General features: G+C 38.2%; 2 protein-coding genes across 10 annotated transcripts; one reads left to right on the plus strand and one right to left on the minus strand.

Moving 5' to 3' along the window:
- Positions 1-3272: 3272 nt before the first annotated feature.
- Positions 3273-9709, minus strand: LOC9266427 (uncharacterized). Of its 9 annotated transcripts, none has more exons than XR_010739575.1 (8): positions 9346-9709; positions 9053-9180; positions 8520-8573; positions 7445-7558; positions 6991-7098; positions 5547-5660; positions 3536-3643; positions 3273-3455 (listed from the first exon to the last, which is right to left on the minus strand). XR_010739575.1 is itself a non-coding variant. In XM_066307868.1 (7 exons), the coding sequence occupies exons 1-7, from the start codon at positions 9635-9637 to the stop codon at positions 3596-3598; spliced, it is 846 nt and encodes a 281-aa protein (XP_066163965.1). In that variant the 5' UTR covers positions 9638-9709; the 3' UTR covers positions 3273-3595. The 9 variants fall into 9 exon arrangements, 5 of the variants coding, with proteins under 5 accessions (XP_066163965.1, XP_015622601.1, XP_015622602.1 ...); XR_001542763.3 differs by having other exon boundaries at positions 3536-3631; positions 6991-7104; XR_001542761.3 differs by having other exon boundaries at positions 6991-7104.
- A 3496-nt stretch (positions 9710-13205) lies between these two features.
- Positions 13206-17503, plus strand: LOC4329116 (uncharacterized). Its single transcript, XM_015770318.3, has 3 exons — positions 13206-13538; positions 14222-14667; positions 16877-17503. The coding sequence occupies exons 1-3, from the start codon at positions 13374-13376 to the stop codon at positions 17313-17315; spliced, it is 1050 nt and encodes a 349-aa protein (XP_015625804.1). The 5' UTR covers positions 13206-13373; the 3' UTR covers positions 17316-17503.
- The last annotated feature ends 460 nt before the right edge of the window (positions 17504-17963 follow it).

The following is a 17963-nucleotide window of genomic DNA, read 5'->3' on the forward strand; positions in this document are numbered from 1 at the left end:
GAACTCATGCTTGAAACGGTATAACAAGTGGCATGTTAATTTCGATCAATTAATATTGGCCAGAATTTGACCAAAACGATGGAGTAGGAATTAACAGCATATAGACCAGAATGGATATGCCACTCATTGCAAATCATTCTAGGTGGTTGAATGGTGCATATATGTCATCTACTCCCTCCGTTTCATATTACAAGTCGTTTATCTTTTTCCTAATCAAACTTCTTTAAGTTTAACCAAATTTATAAAAATATATAGTGATATTTTCAACCCAAAAGAAGCATATTATCAAAATATATTAAATGTTAGATTTAATAGAACTAATTTAATATTTTAGCTGTTACTAAATTTTTTTATAAATTTGGTTAAACATTTGACTAGGAAAAAAATTCAAAAGACTATAATATGAAACGGAGGGAGTAGTCAATGCTAAAACGGAGTTGATAAGCTGATATCTGCTCATACTTGTAAAATATTAGGAATAATCTAAGGCATCCTTTGAATCACATAAATAAAAAAACAGATAAATAAGAAAAATATAGAATTCTGACAGGAATACAAATATGCATAGGTTTGCAAAACACATAATAAACATAGGAATGACCATTTAATTGGACCGTAGGAAAAATACAAGAATTTGAGGAGAGATAAACACTCAAATGATTTTTTCCATTAGATTCTACCTCATGTTAAATTTCCTCCAAAATTTACATGGAAAGAGACATTCCATAGAAATTTTATAAGATTTCACAGGGTTCATTACTGTAGAAATAAAGCTCTCTAAAATTTCTGTGAATTTTGAATTTCCTTATAATCAAAAGGGGACTAAAATAGGAAGATGGTAAAAAAAAATTGATAAGCCGTGCTAAGGTCACCACCATCGTGTACCCGTCAAGTAGAAGGGGCTCCAGTCCACTGGGCCAAGGGCGGAGCTTCATAGACACCATCATGGGCCATGCTCCTATGGTCCCCAACTTTCCTGAAAATCAATGAAATCATTTTTTTTATGACATCAGTAGCTAGCCCCCATGGCCAATAAATTTTACATATTAGCCCCTCAAATTTCTCTCAAGCTCTGTTACTGGTTAGGGACATTTCCATCTAGCAATGGTGATTTACACGGGTGAATTTAACTATTTGCCACTATTGCATTTGGCAATTATAAAAATACCCTCTTAGTTTTCAGCTTACAAATTTATCACTCTACATAGGTGACTTCTTAACTATTTGTCACCTTTATCTACGTGGTTTACAAACATGAAAAACAACATGGGACCCACCCGCCAGCCTCTTCCTTGTGTCCATCTCCCTCTCCGATGCACGCGGGCATGACATCATGGGCGACCGGGTGCTTGGCCAACCTGACGCGAGGTACTTGAGGCGGACACACACCCAAGACTCTTACACAACAACGAAGAACCTCTCAATGATGAGCAGGTGGCGACCGCGCCACCAAGGTGGAAGCCCTACATGTGCGCCACGATGCATGTTGACAAATGGCAGCGAGGAGGAGGAAGGCACGTTGGAAGCCGTAGAACCTCATGCGCAGCACGATGCTCTATCCTAGCGTCACGACAACGCCGTCGTCGTTGGAGTAGGTCCATCCCGTCGGTGTGTGTCGGAGGGGGGGATGGAGAGAAGGGGAAACACAGACTCCTGGGGATAGAGTGGCGAGCGTCATCGGCGGCGTGGAGGGCCTACCCCTCATCGTCGGTGGTAGGGGTGAGCAGAAAAAGACTGAGATCGAGAAATTTGGTCATCAATTCGTTCCTAAGTAGTGAAAGACAGAATTTTGTTTGGTCAATTCGATTAGTCTCATCGGTTAACCGAATAGATTGAAAAGACTGAATTAACAAAAAAATGTCTAAATGCAACCTACAATCCACTAAGTTCAATAGGATTAAACTCTATTTTTTACATTTCTACTTCTTCTAGGCATGCAACCTAATAAAACCTAATAAGAGTCTTTGCTTATAGACCGAGACCGAATTTGTCGGTCCTGACATTTTTACGTTGAAATTTGGTCTTCACTTTTTAAAGACCGAAATAACCGAAAGACCGAAAACCGAGACCAAAATTTTCGGTTAGACCAAATGTCCACCCCTAATCGGTGGGGCTAGTGCTCGAAAGCTACTCACTACAACGGTGGTTGTTGGGGTGGCAACAGCAAGATGAGAGAGGGGTGGCACGGGAAGGGAGTGGTATTGGGGGTCGTAGCGACTAGGGATGGGCTGGGGGTCGTGGCTCAAGCTCGCCGTGACTGTACAAACACGCCAAAGAAGAAAAGGAAGGGGAGAGTGGGAGAAGCTCACGGCTGAGTCCCACGCTGTTTTTTTCCCATTTGTAAGCCACGCTGACGTGCCACGTAGGCAAAAAACCTCTTTAGAGTGGCAAAATTGTAAGCTGGAAAATTGTAAGCTGGAAACCAAGAGAGACATTTAGATAAATTTATCTACTGTGATGGTTCCCCTAATTCCTCTCCATCACCCTGACAGGCACCATGGTGGCGAAGGGTGTCTATGGCGTTATTTTATCCAACTCTACTCTAGTGGAATGGACAGAGATAAATTCGGGTGCTTTGGATATTTTAGAAAAAAAAAACTATCGACGGTGAAGACACAAAGGAAGAAAAACTCTTTATATGATGATAAATCGTACTCCCTCCATATTTTAATATATGACGCCGTTGACTTTTTATCTAACATTTGACCATTCGTTTTATTTAAAAATTTATATAATTATCATTTATTTCATTGTGACTTGATCATCATCAAATGTTCTTTAAGCATGACATAAATATTTTCATATTTGCAAAAAAAAAATTTAAATAAAACGAATGGTTAAACGTTAGTCAAAATGTCAATGGCGTCATACATTAACAAAATACGGAGGGAGTATAATTCATGTTTATAGACTGCAATTACTGGTATAAACAGGAGATGTAGAGATCATGTGCTGATGCATTTTCTGGAAACATCTCAGGATCATTTGTGTAGTATGAGTATCTATCAACAGTGTCTTTGTACCTCTGCTACACGTTTCTCCGTGGAGACATGGTGTGCTCATCGTTGCACTTGACCTTGCTCATCTGGCAGGCACCACGCAAGCACTTATACGTCAGAATCATACAGCCAATTCATTGCTGACAAGAACTAGGTTTTCACAGCACAACTTGGCACGGACAGACAGGAACTCTCACTTGTGTCTACTCCACAAGACACTTCGATTGCGCCAAAGCAAGAGCGAAATTCCACACTTAAAGTTATGAGCGATCATTATCCTTGAACTCTTCAAAACAAGATTAACACAAACTTATTTACAAGCACTCAAGTCTTTGAGGTCACGTGTTACCGAATGGCGACATATGTACAGTACCATGGCGGCGTAGTGACATCAAACAGTCGCATTCAGAGCAGACCACATAACTGATAACTACATGATGAACTTACGCCAAGAACCTATTGTGACATATATCTATATCACAAAAAAACATAGATAATGCATGATCAGCTGCTAAATAAGTAGTGTTGCAACTTACAATATCAAGGGGTGCACTATACTCCGCCAAGGTTAATGATAGTTCACCGAGTCGACAACATCACCAATCCATCCAGGATGGAACTTTTATTCCCTTCTGCTTGAAGCCCTGTGTAGATGTTATTAGTGCAACGGTACTGAAACAGGGTAAATTGCACAGAAAAATAAACAATATAAATTTTGAAATTTTAATATCTGCAGGAATCATCATAAAACTTCCCTACTCAAACCCATATTAATATTTCATGTTCTTTAATGAATAAAGCATTTTATTTACTTGTAATGTTTTTATTTTACCATATCATTAATTAAAGAAGCTGCCAGGAAAATTTTCTACTGTGGTGCATCGAACAATTATCTTATCTGGAACATTGTATAAGGGTGATATCAACCTAACAAACACATATGCAAGCAAACTCAAATTATTTACTACTCTCATGTGCAAGCAATAGGACACTGTTATCTGCAGGTAATTGTTCAGTCACACAGTTCTATATTTAGCTTCCATAGTATGAATGAATACACTACACCATGCCAGTACATATAGAAATATGTAGAGACTTTGAATGTGAGTTGTTGAACATTTCAGAACACTTAACAGAACAATAGCACTTGGCAATTGCATATCTTGGAAATTCTTAACTAGTTAACTGCAGCAGTTGAAGATCATGGCAGTCCTTAATCATTGGTCAAACCCAACAATGTTTTCATTTTTTTTCTCGAACATACAGGAGAGCTGAGCATCGTTATATTAAGAAGGAAAAGAGTCCAAAAGGACTCAAACAAGCCCATTAGGGCAGATTTTAGTACAAAACGGCTTGCCAAAGAAATACAAAAGGACTGCGACCATCCATGAAATAGTTTAGTTGGAATGTTTTCATGTTTTCAGAGGAATATTATCTGGCGAATAATCATCAGCTAATTCTGTGGCAAAAGCTACGCAAAGATAGGATGAAATAGTTAGTTGGAATAATTGGGCATAAAGCATTCATAGGTGGCTATTCAAGTCTGCAGTTATATACCCAGGCTTCCTGGAAAGGTGGGGGAAACTACCAAGCTGAAGTGAAGTAGGGGCACACAGAATTTCCAGTGAGTGCTGAATTGGATATAGGAAAGAAGACCAACGTGAAAGCACTCCATTTGGCCAATACTATGGTTGTGTTTAGTTCCACACTAAAATTGGAAGTTTGAAGAAATTGGAACGATGTGACGGAAAAGTTGGAAGTTTGTGTGTGTAGGAAAGTTCGATGTGACGGAAAAGTTGGAAGTTTGAAGAAAAAAGTTGGAATCTAAACGGGGCCTATTTTATATTGCATTTATTATCCCTCTCATAAGGTATTTTAGTTGCGCGTCGCTTTTTGTGATGACTTTTTGGGGTCTTGAGGGGTCCTTTTGGATCCCTCGTTTGTACATATTTCTTCTTCTTCTTCTTCTTCTTCTTCTTCTTATTAATAAAATAAGGCGCAGTCCTCCTGTGTTTTTGAGAAAAATAAGGTATTTTAGTTTTGGGTATATTATTCTAGAATTTCCCACACAGTTCTCTTTACCCTGGTGTCTCCAAAAATTATATCTCATCTGGAACATTTTTTTTTAAAAAAAAAAGTAAGGATGACCACCAGCAGAAACCTCCTGTCAGGCACATGTATTTAACCACCCACTATAAAGCTAATAAGTAGTTCGGATTATGCAGCAGTCGTACCCACAAAAATACAGCATTTCTGCATTAGATATATGTTCAGATGAATGTCAAAACAAATGATAATATATACTTTCTCTGAGACTCTGATTCCATATACAAACTGTTTTTATACTTGTGCACAAGGATTAAGAAAGTGATCAAATGAGTTCGTTGCCCTTCATTTATACATAGTGGGATACATGTTCATGAGTGATAATATGTATTCAAAAAGGACAAAGGAAAAAAGAGATAGTAAAAGGTGCCTCAAGTTATTATGACTTATATTTGAAAAAGAGTTAGGAATTCAAAGATGACTGAGGAAGTATAATCTTACCTTTTTCACATCTGAATATAGATCTTCAACCCTTTTCTCTGTCTGCTTTGCAAATGACCACATTTTGTATATACTAGACTCCATCTTTCTTGATTCATCAATTAGAATTTGAACCTGTAATCATCGTACCCATGATATAAACAACTGAACAACATTCAGAATACAAAAGAATGAATGATGGAAAAGCACAATAATAGGAACAGTTACTGTCCAGTTGTCAAAGTCAAAACACCAAATGCGTGATGTATGACCATCTAAATGCCAAAAAAGCTATATGGCACAGGTAGATAAAAATGTACACATTTACATTTAACTATTAACTATACTTTTCTAATGTTTTTACTTTTTAGTATATAACAAAAATTAAAAAGCATAGAAACCCATATTATACCATCATGATCACTTAGAGTAGTATAGTAAGAAAGAAATAGGAAATCAGATCAAATCTTCCAATACTGGAGAGAATAGATATAAATTACTACCTCCGTTTCAAGTTATAAGACTTTCTAGCATTGCCCACATTCATATAGATGTTAATGAATCTAGGCACACATACATGTCTAGATTCATTAACATATATATGAATGTGGACAATGCTAGAAAGTCTTATAATATGAAACGGAGGAAGTACAAACAACAAAAGCGGCTTATATTTTAATTTCATGTGTAGGATATAAGTTAACATCATGACGATATTTGAAGGCAAATAGAATGGCAAAAAAGGCCAATAGAATTCCAACATAGCTTGGAGGAGAACAATCGTTATGCTTTGTTAGTAAAAAGCTGCGCAAAAGCCTTTGATCTAAAAGAAACATAGCTTGGAGGAGCAATCGTGCTGTCGATGGATAATTGGTCATAGAACACCTCACTATTGCCTATCGGTAACATCATGGCCAGAAAACAATATCGAGAGCAACAACTACCAGTTCATGCAATGAGACCTTATGTACAAGCTTACAGCTAGGGTCACTGAATTCACAAGTTCTCATCTCTCTTCTCCTCTTCCCTCCATTGAATATTTGAGTGTCAGCGCAATTGCAAGACACTGTAGTCATCATACGCCACCATTCACAAAGACCAAGGTGGCATTTAACATAAAAGAATTAACTACAGAACGGCTTTACATTGCCCTTATTAAACGGCATGATACAATTAGGACTCAACCCCTTTCATGCATTAGGTTAAGGGTAGAGAGTAGAATTATGACTAAACTCTTGGTTTTCTCGATAGACAAGCACTCTAAAATGCCATATCCTAATTAAATAGACAAACATTGTGAAAACAAGAGTATAAATTTAGACGTGCTTGAATTTGAAAAATTAAAATTCTACTCTCATATAACAAATTCAAATAAATTATATGCACAAAGGAACAGTACAATGCAGCTTCTAACAACCTCAAGAGTCAAGACAATCAAAATAAATAATAACCTAGATAGTGATACCTTTCTCATATCTGAATGTAGACCCTCTACTCTTCTCTCTGTATCCTTAGCCAATGACCATAATTCACGAACATTAGAGTTCATCTGTCTTGATTCATCCATTAGAACCTGAACCTTTTATCACAATGCTGATGAGATGAATTAATCAAAATACCTCCACCCCCAAAAAAATCATAATAGCTCAGAAAAGTAACACATCAAGATTGAACTAGAACATTCAGAATGACAATATTGCAACACATCAAATTTATTTACCAAATAAGATAGCACAATACTGAGTCTTCATATGTATTTAGGCTTGAAAGACATTTTTAAAAAAATGTATTCAAATGTGAGGTTTCTAATCTCAGATGAAAAAACACAATAAATCAAATGCATGATCAAAAACTAATATTAATAAAATGTTATAGAATTGGTAGTTACTCATGGCAATCAAAACTGATGATAACCTTACCATATTAACATCTGAATGCAGAGCGCTGACTCTATTATCTGTATCCTTTGCCATTGACCATATATTGTGAATATTGGAGTTCATCTTTCTTGATTCATCCATTAGAATTTGAATCTGTAATCATAATATCCATGAGATGATCACCTTGAACCAGATTTCGTAATATATTATACTATAATAATTATAATGAAGGGCTCTCAAAGTAATTCATTTTGTGCAAGGGCAACATAAATAACCTAAGATTGGTACAAACAAAGCTAAGCATGCTATGAGCATATGCTCATTGGTGCAAGGGAAGGCATGGAAATTTTACATCACCCGTACTTTTCTGATTGGTTTGCAGCCGGTAGTGATTGAAAATACTGGGAGATATTAAAACCATTATAAAGTGTAATCATAGGCAAGGGAAAATATTTCATAAATCTACAAGTTGCATTACTGGTAGTACGTTTTATGTGTAGGTTTCTTAACTTACTCAGAAATTGTTTCACCAGATCATATGGCATTTCAGTTTAGATGAATGCTAGTATTTGATGTTTTTCAGTGCTTCATGCTTACAAAATGTCACTATTTACTTTGTAATCCATTTTTCCATACTCATGTACTCTTAAAGTGTTTCCAAATAATGCGGTTAGTTACTCCAGTTGCAATATTAGTTAACCTAATTTAGTTCAAGGGACTGGCGTTTGAGTGTAACAGCTTCATTCACGATTGGAATGAGGTTGCTGATGCTCAAGAACAACCTTCAGCAATGCAAATAGGAATTTTTATCTTACATAAGATCTCTGGCTGAAAATAAAGACCAAGAATAGAAACAGTATCCTCTAGTTTGTATGTAACACAAATACTGCAAACTCAATGTTCTAGCAGAAAAAAGACATGATAATCCTCTCAATGAAGCATATACATTTGTATGAAGAAACATTGAATATGGACAGCTTGAGAAACTTTATACATGTTATTAATGTAACTGTTTCTATTGGTGATTGGTGACACATAACATAGTTGAAAAAGAAAAAGGTGCACAATTTTACGGGGCCACACATGTAGATAGATAGAGAGAGAGAGAGAGAACCTCCTTTTCCATTGCCTTGATAGTATTATCAGAATATGAGCCACAAAGTGATTCCTACAAGATTGGAAGGCACAAAAGACCAATGCATGATTTGTAAGCATTCTGTTATTTAACCAAAATTCCAAAAGTAGGAAATGCAACTTATCAGAATGACAGTAAGGTACCAGGTATAGGTTGTTCCTAGGCGCACGAATCCATAGATGTACGAAAATACAAATGTAACTTTGTATATATATATGTGTAATGTTTTGTTGCTAAGTGAAGCGCATGGTATTACTAATTAAGTGACCTATTTTTAGTCATTTGTTTTGGTCTTCCTTCCTACACAATCAGACAAAGAAATGAGTGTTTCCCTGCTCCTTGTTACAGAACTGTCCCTAATAAAAAACAATCACTGGTCTTAATGGGAGGATCAAGAACCGTCATCATGCATGTGTAGACCGTAATTTTTGACACCGTAACTCTGTAAGCAACCAATTACAGAACTATGGATTATGGAAATTGATATGACAAATCCTAAAAGAACATCATACCTTGATATTCTCATGCTCATTGATCAGGGACTGAATATCCAGCCCCATTGCTCTCACAACCTCTCCATCCTCCTCCAAAGGACCACTTTTCCCATCCAATGGTTTTGAATTGTTATCCCACATAGACTCTGTGCGCGCGGCATAATTCAGCAATTGACCACACAGATCAGGCCACGAATAGAAGAAATTGGAGAGAACTCATACGCGATATTAAAAATACATTAATTTCTCAGGCCACGAAAAGAATCGATGGAGGGGTATGGGTCGCCGCTAATTCCCCAGTCCCCACGTACCCAGCCTGGCGAGCTGGAGCTTCAGCTGCTCGATATCCGACCGCACCTCGCCGCGGAAGGCACCCTCTCCGTCATCGGGGACGACGACGGAGGCCGCGGCGCACTCCCTGGCGTGGTCGCGCGGGAGGGCGAAGATGGCGGCGAGGAGCGCGGCGGAGAGCGCGAAGGCCGCGCAGGGACGGCGGAGGTCGCCGGCGCTGCCGGTGAGGCTGAGGCGGGCGAGGAGGGAGAGAAGGCGGAGGGGGAGGAGGAAGGCGACGACGGCGGCGAGGATCGCCGCGTCGATCCTCATGGTGGCGCGGTGGCGGACTGGACTGGAGAGGTGGACGCGACGGGTACGGGCGGAGCAGAATGGTTGCCCCGTGGGCTCAATTCTGAATTACACTGGTTTTGTAGTGTAGGCCCAATTTTATATCGGTACCAACTAGCAAAATGCCCTAATATTAGTAACGAAAATGCTACACAAACGACCGGAGCGTCTGACTTTTTGGATGACCCGTTTGATTCAGCTTAGAATTATTATAATCTGAATTATTAGAAATAAGCTAAAAAAACATATAGCTTATTATGATATATTATTATAATCTATAAGCCAGATTACTATATAATTTAGCAATCCACTAAAGGTGTTTTTTTAGATTATTGGGTGGCTAACAACTAACAAACAGCTTATAATTTAGGGAAACAAACAACTCACAGATTATTCTATGTTAGCTTTTATAATTCAGCTTATAGTAATCTAGTTCAATAATCTTAAGCTGAAACAAACAGTGCCGCGCGGCATCAACATCATGCTATACATCACATGAAGCCTCACGCCGTCATGTATTGTGCTGCTCTGCTGTTTCGGTCAGTGGAGAACCCAGAACAGAAATTACCGGGGGTTCAATACGTACTAATTATCTATTTTTTTAATTGTATACTAATTAACATGATATAACTTAGTAAGAATTGGATAATTTACCCGGGGTTCGAGGATCCCGAGAAACTACACGTAGGATCGCCACTGATTTTGGTCGTACGCCAGTCGGATGGAGAAGTCGTACGTATAGCAAGGTTCTATTGGTAACTAGGAATATTAACTAGCAAAATGCCCTTACACGAAGTCTCCATCAGTTTATTAGTGAAAAAATAATTTATAAGTAAAGCTTTCATGTATGTGTCCTTGACAACTTAAAAATAAAACTGAAAAAGAAACTATGTTAATAAATATTAAAATCAACTTCAATATTTTAATTTTTGGCATTGGTCTATAAGTTATAAGGCAAATGATGAGGCCCTCTTTTTTCTTTGATATTTTTCTTTCGGAACATTTTTCGCTCTTGTTTTACTTTTTTTCTCTTTCGGGATATATACACAATAGTTAAATCAGTTGTATTCGTTGACAAGGGTGTTACTACATTGCTCTACCCACACATGGTTAAAGGTGGAGTGGAGTGGAGATGGCTGGTGTGGAGGTGGTAAATACGGTGTTGAGTGGTGATAAGTAATACCCTCCCTGAGTACCTTAGGGCATATGTAGTGTTTATTTATAGACAACGTACTATGTGTAGATCTCATAACAAAAATATATGCTTTGTGAAAACTTCTGTAATGTATATAACCACAGGGTGCCATGGAGAGTGAGACCCACTGTGATTAACACAAGGAAGATGTGGTATTGATATATTCATTTCAGAGAGCAATGGCATATGGCATGTGAGTTCAAGAATACAATGGCCGGTGGTTGGCCCTAAGCTAGGAGTGGCTGAAAATAATCTTATAGTGTATAGAGTCGGTTCTATCATCTTCTCTCTTTTATAGAACCCTCTCTAAATGCAAGATTGTACATGCTTTTATATCATCCTTGAAGGGGATCCAAGTCTTTTGACATTTGGTAGCCCGATGATCCATTCCGTGTCGAGCTGGACCGGGCTGCCTTGATGGTCCGGTCCAACAGGAGGTTGGGGGAGGGGGGAGGGGGGATGATGCTCAGATGGGTTGGACTACAAAAGGGAAGAAAAGATGGGGAATGAGGATTGGGCCCAAAGAGCGAATATATTTAGAGTTACCATTTTATTTGAGTTTGTGTGTGGATGATTTGAACTTGGATTTAGTTTTCATATTTCCTGAAAGGGTGGCTTATTCCATTGACCTATATTGGGAGATAATTACTTTCCAAATTTTAGGAATTTCCTTTACGTAGTTTCATGGATTTAATAAAATAAATTGATTCCTTATTTAGAGTTACTTCATTTTCTATTGGACCCACGATTGGTATAGATATTTGGGCTTTTTATCGTGTATGTGTTAGCTTATTAGTTGTAACCAAAATTTAAATTGTGAAACTTAACTTTAGAATTGATTTGTTTTCATTGCCAACAATGAATTTTAAACCACAAATAATATATGTACAAAAGTCTTACTAATAAATTATTTTGTATCGTATATTTTCCTATGACTTATCAACCACAGCTCAAATGATTAGAGTTTACTATCAGATGCCATTACTATAGACAACAGAAGCATCTAATAAATCCAAATACCCTCTTTTATGACTATCAACCTTCAAAACTCAGGCTAATGGTGAGCCTTAGATCGAGATCAAAAGTCATCAAGCCTAGACTTTGGCTCATGCTTATTTTTTTTACTTGAGCTATAAGAATAACAAGTTAAATCTTGCCCACATATGACATAAAATAATATCGACACAACATCCAAACTCAAAAAGATAACATGCCAAATCTCACCAACATATATAATCCAAAACATAATAGTACTACATAATACCATAAAATCAAGAAATGGTTATGCCCAAAGTTCTATAATAACATATATAATAATTGAAAGACAGGACGAGCAACCACCGAGAGACCGTAGTGTGTGGATATTACATGTGTGAGATGCTTAAGGTTAATGGGAGTTACACAACAAACCCGGACAATATAAATACAAAGATTTGTTCTTTGAAAAATACTATCCCATAGTAATGCAGTTTATTAATGCGGACATCAAAATTTCTAACTTTTATTTTCATATTTCTTTTATATATTCTTGAAATTCCTCCCGTAGCATAACAATTCGACAAGGAAACACTACTTTATGAATGTCTGCACCGATATGTGCCACTTTATCCAACGCGAGTGTTGCAATGCACTTGGTTTGTTGTTTGACGATTAGAGCACGCCATCGTAAGAAAACAAATACAAAACCCTTCAAGAGTAGAAAAAGGAACATATGTAATGAAACTTTATTGTTATGCGATCCGAGAATGATCATTTGTGATGAAGTTAACAAAACAATGTTTATATATGTCTTCATTTGAACATATTTAATATTTATATATTGATAAGTACACACTTCTAGAGCATATAGTACTAGCTACTATAAAACTAAGTTTTCAACTGGAAAAATATTTTGATTTATAATAGGCGGGGAAATAGCTATCTCAAGCAAAATCACGAGAATATTCATGGATATATCAAATGGTTTTCTCAAGATGATCATGATGATGTTATCACATATCTCCTATACTACATACTTTGTTATAATTACAATTTTGTTTTTTCCCATTGTAACATGCTAGTATTGTACTAATATGACTTAATTAAACATTATCGACACAACATCCAAACTCTTTTTTTTTAAAAAAGATAATAAGCCAAATCTCACCGACATGTATCACCCAAAATATAGCACTAGTACATATTAACAAAATCTAAAGAAATGGTTATGTCCAAAGTTCCCAACACAGCAATGACTTTTATACAACACATGCCAATCCATTTTCCCAGAGGAGCCCTCGCGTCGGCAAAACCGACGTGACGTGGACACCCTCCCGCTGCGTCCTTCCTCCTCTTTCCTCTCCTCCCGTCGAGATTGCAAAAGGAAAAGAAAAGAAAAAATAATCCTCCATCACCCACCGCATCTCCGCTCCTCGACCGCGAGAGAGGAGAGGAGAGAGAGAGAGAGAGAGAGAGAGAGAGAGAGGCGTTGCGAGATTCATCAGGCAGGCGCAGGAGAGGAGAGGAGAGGAGAGGAGATTCATTATGGGGGTGGACTACTACAAGCTGCTGCAGGTGGAGCGGGGCGCCACCGAGGAGGAGCTGAAGAAGGCGTACCGGAAGCTGGCCATGAAGTGGCACCCGGACAAGAACCCCAACAGCAAGAAGGAGGCCGAGGCCAAGTTCAAGCAGATCTCCGAGGCCTACGAGGTCACAACACCTTCTTCTGTATCTATATGCGCATTCCCCATCGTTCGCGAATTTGCGCCTCTGATCTGTATATATGCGCCCGGTGTGCTCCCTAGTTGATGTTGGTCCGCCAAGAATGGGGGCTGGTATAGAGGGTGCACCTAAACGAGAGGGATCAATCTTACCCCCATTTCCTCTCCGCTCGCCGATTGAAGTAGTTTTTTTGTTCGCCATTACCTAAACGAGGTTGTTCTTGCGATGCGATGTTGTTGGTAGGAAGATCTGGGTGCTGCAAAGCAATGCTGTTTGATCTGAAAATGCTGCATTTTTTCCCGGTGCTTGTGGGATCCAAACAGAGCAATGTAGTGCCTTTGTTACTCAAGAGACGATTCATTTCATGCAACAATATGGAACATTTGACCTTAGGTTGGGAACAATGGCCTTTTGTATTTCTGGATTCTGATGTTATTGTGCCACCTTCTTTGTTATTTTGGAATTTGCCCACTGTTCTTTTTGATCTTTACGTATGTTTTGTAACTTCAGGGAATGGCATGTTATATTCAATTTTTAGAACAAAAATTGCTGCAGGAGGTATTAATGAGCTAATTATGATGCAGCTCATACTGGAAATTTGGAACCCTATTATGCACTTTATTATTGACTGGATGGTTATGGTATAATTCATATTCTTTGCATGATTTCAGGTGCTAAGTGATTCCCAGAAACGAGCAGTCTATGACCAGTACGGAGAAGAGGGGCTCAAAGGGCAGGTGCCACCTCCTGGAGCAGGTGGGCCTGGTGGGTCTTCATACTATGGGGGTGATGGGTCGACGTTCCGGTTCAACCCTCGAAGCGCGGATGATATATTTGCTGAGTTCTTCGGATTTTCCAGCCCATTCTCAAGCATGGGTGGCATGGGTGGTATGGGTGGAGGTGTTGACAGGGGCATGCGGGGATCAAAGTTTGGGATGTATGACAATGATATATTTGGGTCCTTCTCTCAGTTCCCTGGTGAGGCATCAATGCATGCTCCCCAACGGCCCCAGAAGGCTGCACCAATTGAGAACCGACTGCCTTGCAATCTAGCTGACTTGTACAAAGGCACCACCAAGAAGATGAAAATTTCACGGGAAATATTAGATTCTAGCGGGTAATTAGCTCTATTATCATGTCATTTTAAAGTTATTCCTTGTTCAGTACTGGATTGGTTTCTGAATATGTATGTGGCATACGTTTAGTATGTATAAAAAAGTACGAAGCATTTTAGCATTTCAAGTGGGGTCTATGAATTATGTGAATTACCATGGCGTGTACAAAAGTAAAGTTCTGCACACTAGTTGATAATATGGCAAATTGCACATGATTATGGTTGCCTGTTATCAATTGAATAGATGTCACAATCTAGGTCTAATGTATATCATCATTACCTTGAAAGCGCTGTTTTTTTTAAGAATCAGATTAAGGAGATATCAACATCCTTTTACTCCCTTGTCAAATTGGTTGCCTAGGGATGAATGAGAATGTAGTGACTAATGGTGATAGTATAGAGTTCGTTAGGACTTCTGTTCAACAGGTTATATTTCCTTCTAGGACTATAAACTTGACATATTTCCTTTGATATCGCAATGCTTTAGTCTTGATATTGAAATAGTAGTTTTGTGCTCATTCAGGTGGGTGGTTTCACACGTCTATTGTTTTTGAAATAGCCTATAACAAGTCATCCCATGTTAGTGCTCCGCTAGCCTTCTATGTACATTTGGTCATCAGCATGTTGATGGATCTTGTCTATGATGTTGAAATTGTTGCTGAATGGACACATTTATGCATAGGTGTTCTTATATCATACTTTTGACAACATCATCTTTTATATTTCTTTCAATATTGTGTAAATTAAAAATATGCTGAGAAACAGAGTCAAATGTGTACATGTCAATGTTAAACCAATATCATTTTCAAAAATATAAGATATGTTTATAATCTCCCATATTATTGGACACAATTGATTTTTCATCTACCATTATATTAATGCAGTATTGCTACAGATTTTTCACTTTTGAGTACTCATTGTGTTAATATACCAAAATGTTGTTTTCAGTTTCAGTTGTTGATGAGCTATACTACAAATAAAAGAAAAACTGCATTAACGTGAAACCGTGCCCTCATTGTTTAGGATTACGCTGTTATGGACAGCACTATGTGGCCATATCCGTAAGGTGGTTTTTGGATTTTGGATATGCATCTTGACACATTAATGTCTTCCATTTTGACCAAATGGACTTGTTTTTGGAAGTTAAAAACCTATTGGACAAAGATTTGTTGCGTAATTGTTCTGGTTGCATTTAAGCGCAACAACTGGTTTGGAAGCCATTTAAAGTTCAGGCATTGCCTAATTGGCCCAAATGTCATCATCCCATTTCACTCATTCTGATTTTTTCGTACATAGGAAACACTTGGTTTTTATATATAATTGTTTCACCACTCAAGTGGAACACTTTATTTAATACAGTGGATACTCATGACATGAGGTTGGCTTATCAATTTAGCGAGGCTTGTTATTGTTTCTGCAACTTTTATAGAAATTCTTATTATTAGATTTACAAATATCAGCAGTTTCTTATTGTCACCACATCAAAGATATATTTTGCTTTGGTTTCTACTCAATTAATATTTCGCAAACTGGCCAAACATAATTTTGTGTTGTGGTTCTGTTTCTCTTGGTTGAGTATGAGTCATATTATTCCGTTAGGATCAAGATAACAAAAAGTAGATAGCAGAGTTGTAGCGGATTGTGGGGGATATTGTCGGCGTTACATTCCTAAAGCGGACTATAAAAAATACTCATAAATCATAAGTTTAACTTAACCATGAACATACGATGGCATTTATCATAATAAGACATGTATTAGAAGTACACTGCATACAAGGACATCAATCATAAGTAGAACTGGAAGATGATCTGGTATGTATGCATAGCTACATTCATGATAAACAATTATATCTTAGTTGCACAGGAACAGCAGAAAACTCATGCATGTGCAAGCTAGCACCATCAACTTTGTATTTCTGCATGTTTAACCTGTCTAGGACCTGTAATTATTGAAATTGACTGGGCTTGAAATTACTATGAAAGCCTGCTACTGCAATAGTGGCCGCTATTTAGTACTATGCTTCGGATTATTTTGAGTGTTACTGTTGCCTTCCACTAATTTCCATTTTTTTGTCATATGGGACATGCTCTTATCCAGTCTGTTTCATTCTGTGTTTATCTTGTGTTGTCTTCAATATTTGATATGCCATTTTTATATACTTTGCAATAGACTTCCATTTGGTGCCTTACTAGCGTATTTCTGCATTGGCAGGAGAACCATGGTTGTTGAGGAGATCCTAACAATCGACATAAAACCTGGATGGAAGAAAGGGACAAAAATTACTTTTCCTGAAAAGGGTAACGAGTCTCCGCATGTGATTCCTGCGGATATTGTATTCGTGATTGATGAGAAACCACATGATCTGTTTACACGAGAGGGGAATGATCTCGTCATGACACAGAAGATTTCCTTGGCTGAGGCCTTGACAGGATGTACAGTTCAGGTAACAGCACTAGATGGTCGGAACCTAACAGTACCAATCAATAATGTCGTCTACCCTGGCTACGAGGAGGTTGTTCTCCGAGAGGGCATGCCAATTCCGAAGGATCCATCAAAGAAGGGAAATCTTAGGATCAAGTTCAACATCAAATTCCCCTCAAGGCTGACGTCTGAGCAGAAATCAGAAATTAAGAGGCTACTAGCTTCTTGAGGAACACAATATACCGTTAGGTTGTCTGGTTTTTTGGGTGCACTGGGGAGACCAATCAGATGTTAAGCTGGGAAATGTGAATACCATCCAAAGACTCATTTTTTGTGGGTTCTGGTTATTCCACCTTTGTAACTTAAAATTGTCAATTTTGGCAGAATAATTCATCAAAATAGATAATTCTGTGTCAACATGCCGTGCTTATGTGTGCCATCTCCTACTGAGCAGAGGCTATCAAAATGAAGCCGCAGTTCCAAACTCTGTTTTTTTTTCTTTTTTGTACTGGACTGCAGAGGGTACCCCTGGTTATATTTTGAGTATTTCTCGTCCTAGCTGGGCCAATCTTAAACCATGTTGACAATGGGCTAATCTCAAGGCATGTTGACGACGGAACAGTTGGTGGAGGAGCTAGAATATTGTTTGAAATACATACGATATGTATGTATTTCCCCTATTATATGAAACCAAAGGCTTTCTGTCATCAGTCTACACCTGTACGGCTGTACATGCACATTTTCGGTTGTTGCGGTGTTGCTGCCTGAACGTCTGCACGAAGAGCCTGTCATTTTCACCGCGCCCTGCTTACCCGGTTACCGCAAATACCAGTCCACAGTTTGCGCCTGGCATCTTATCACATCTGTATGCACTAGA

The sequence above is a fragment of the Oryza sativa genome, chromosome 2 (genome assembly GCF_034140825.1).
Source record: "Oryza sativa Japonica Group chromosome 2, ASM3414082v1".
NCBI classification, from domain to species: domain Eukaryota; kingdom Viridiplantae; phylum Streptophyta; class Magnoliopsida; order Poales; family Poaceae; genus Oryza; species Oryza sativa.

Coding starts and splice junctions, on each gene's coding strand:
- LOC4329116 (XM_015770318.3), top strand. CDS start 13,374: ATGGGGGTGGACTACTACAAGCTGCTGCAGGTGGAGCGGGGCGCCACC. Junction 13,539..14,221: donor AGATCTCCGAGGCCTACGAG/GTCACAACACCT, acceptor GCATGATTTCAG/GTGCTAAGTGATTCCCAGAA. Junction 14,668..16,876: donor GAAATATTAGATTCTAGCGG/GTAATTAGCTCT, acceptor CTGCATTGGCAG/GAGAACCATGGTTGTTGAGG.
- LOC9266427 (XM_015767113.3), bottom strand. CDS start 9,637: ATGAGGATCGACGCGGCGATCCTCGCCGCCGTCGTCGCCTTCCTCCTC. Junction 9,181..9,345: donor GCTCCAGCTCGCCAGGCTGG/GTACGTGGGGAC, acceptor CCGCGCGCACAG/AGTCTATGTGGGATAACAAT. Junction 7,559..8,519: donor TCAAGGCAATGGAAAAGGAG/GTTCTCTCTCTC, acceptor TTATGATTACAG/ATTCAAATTCTAATGGATGA.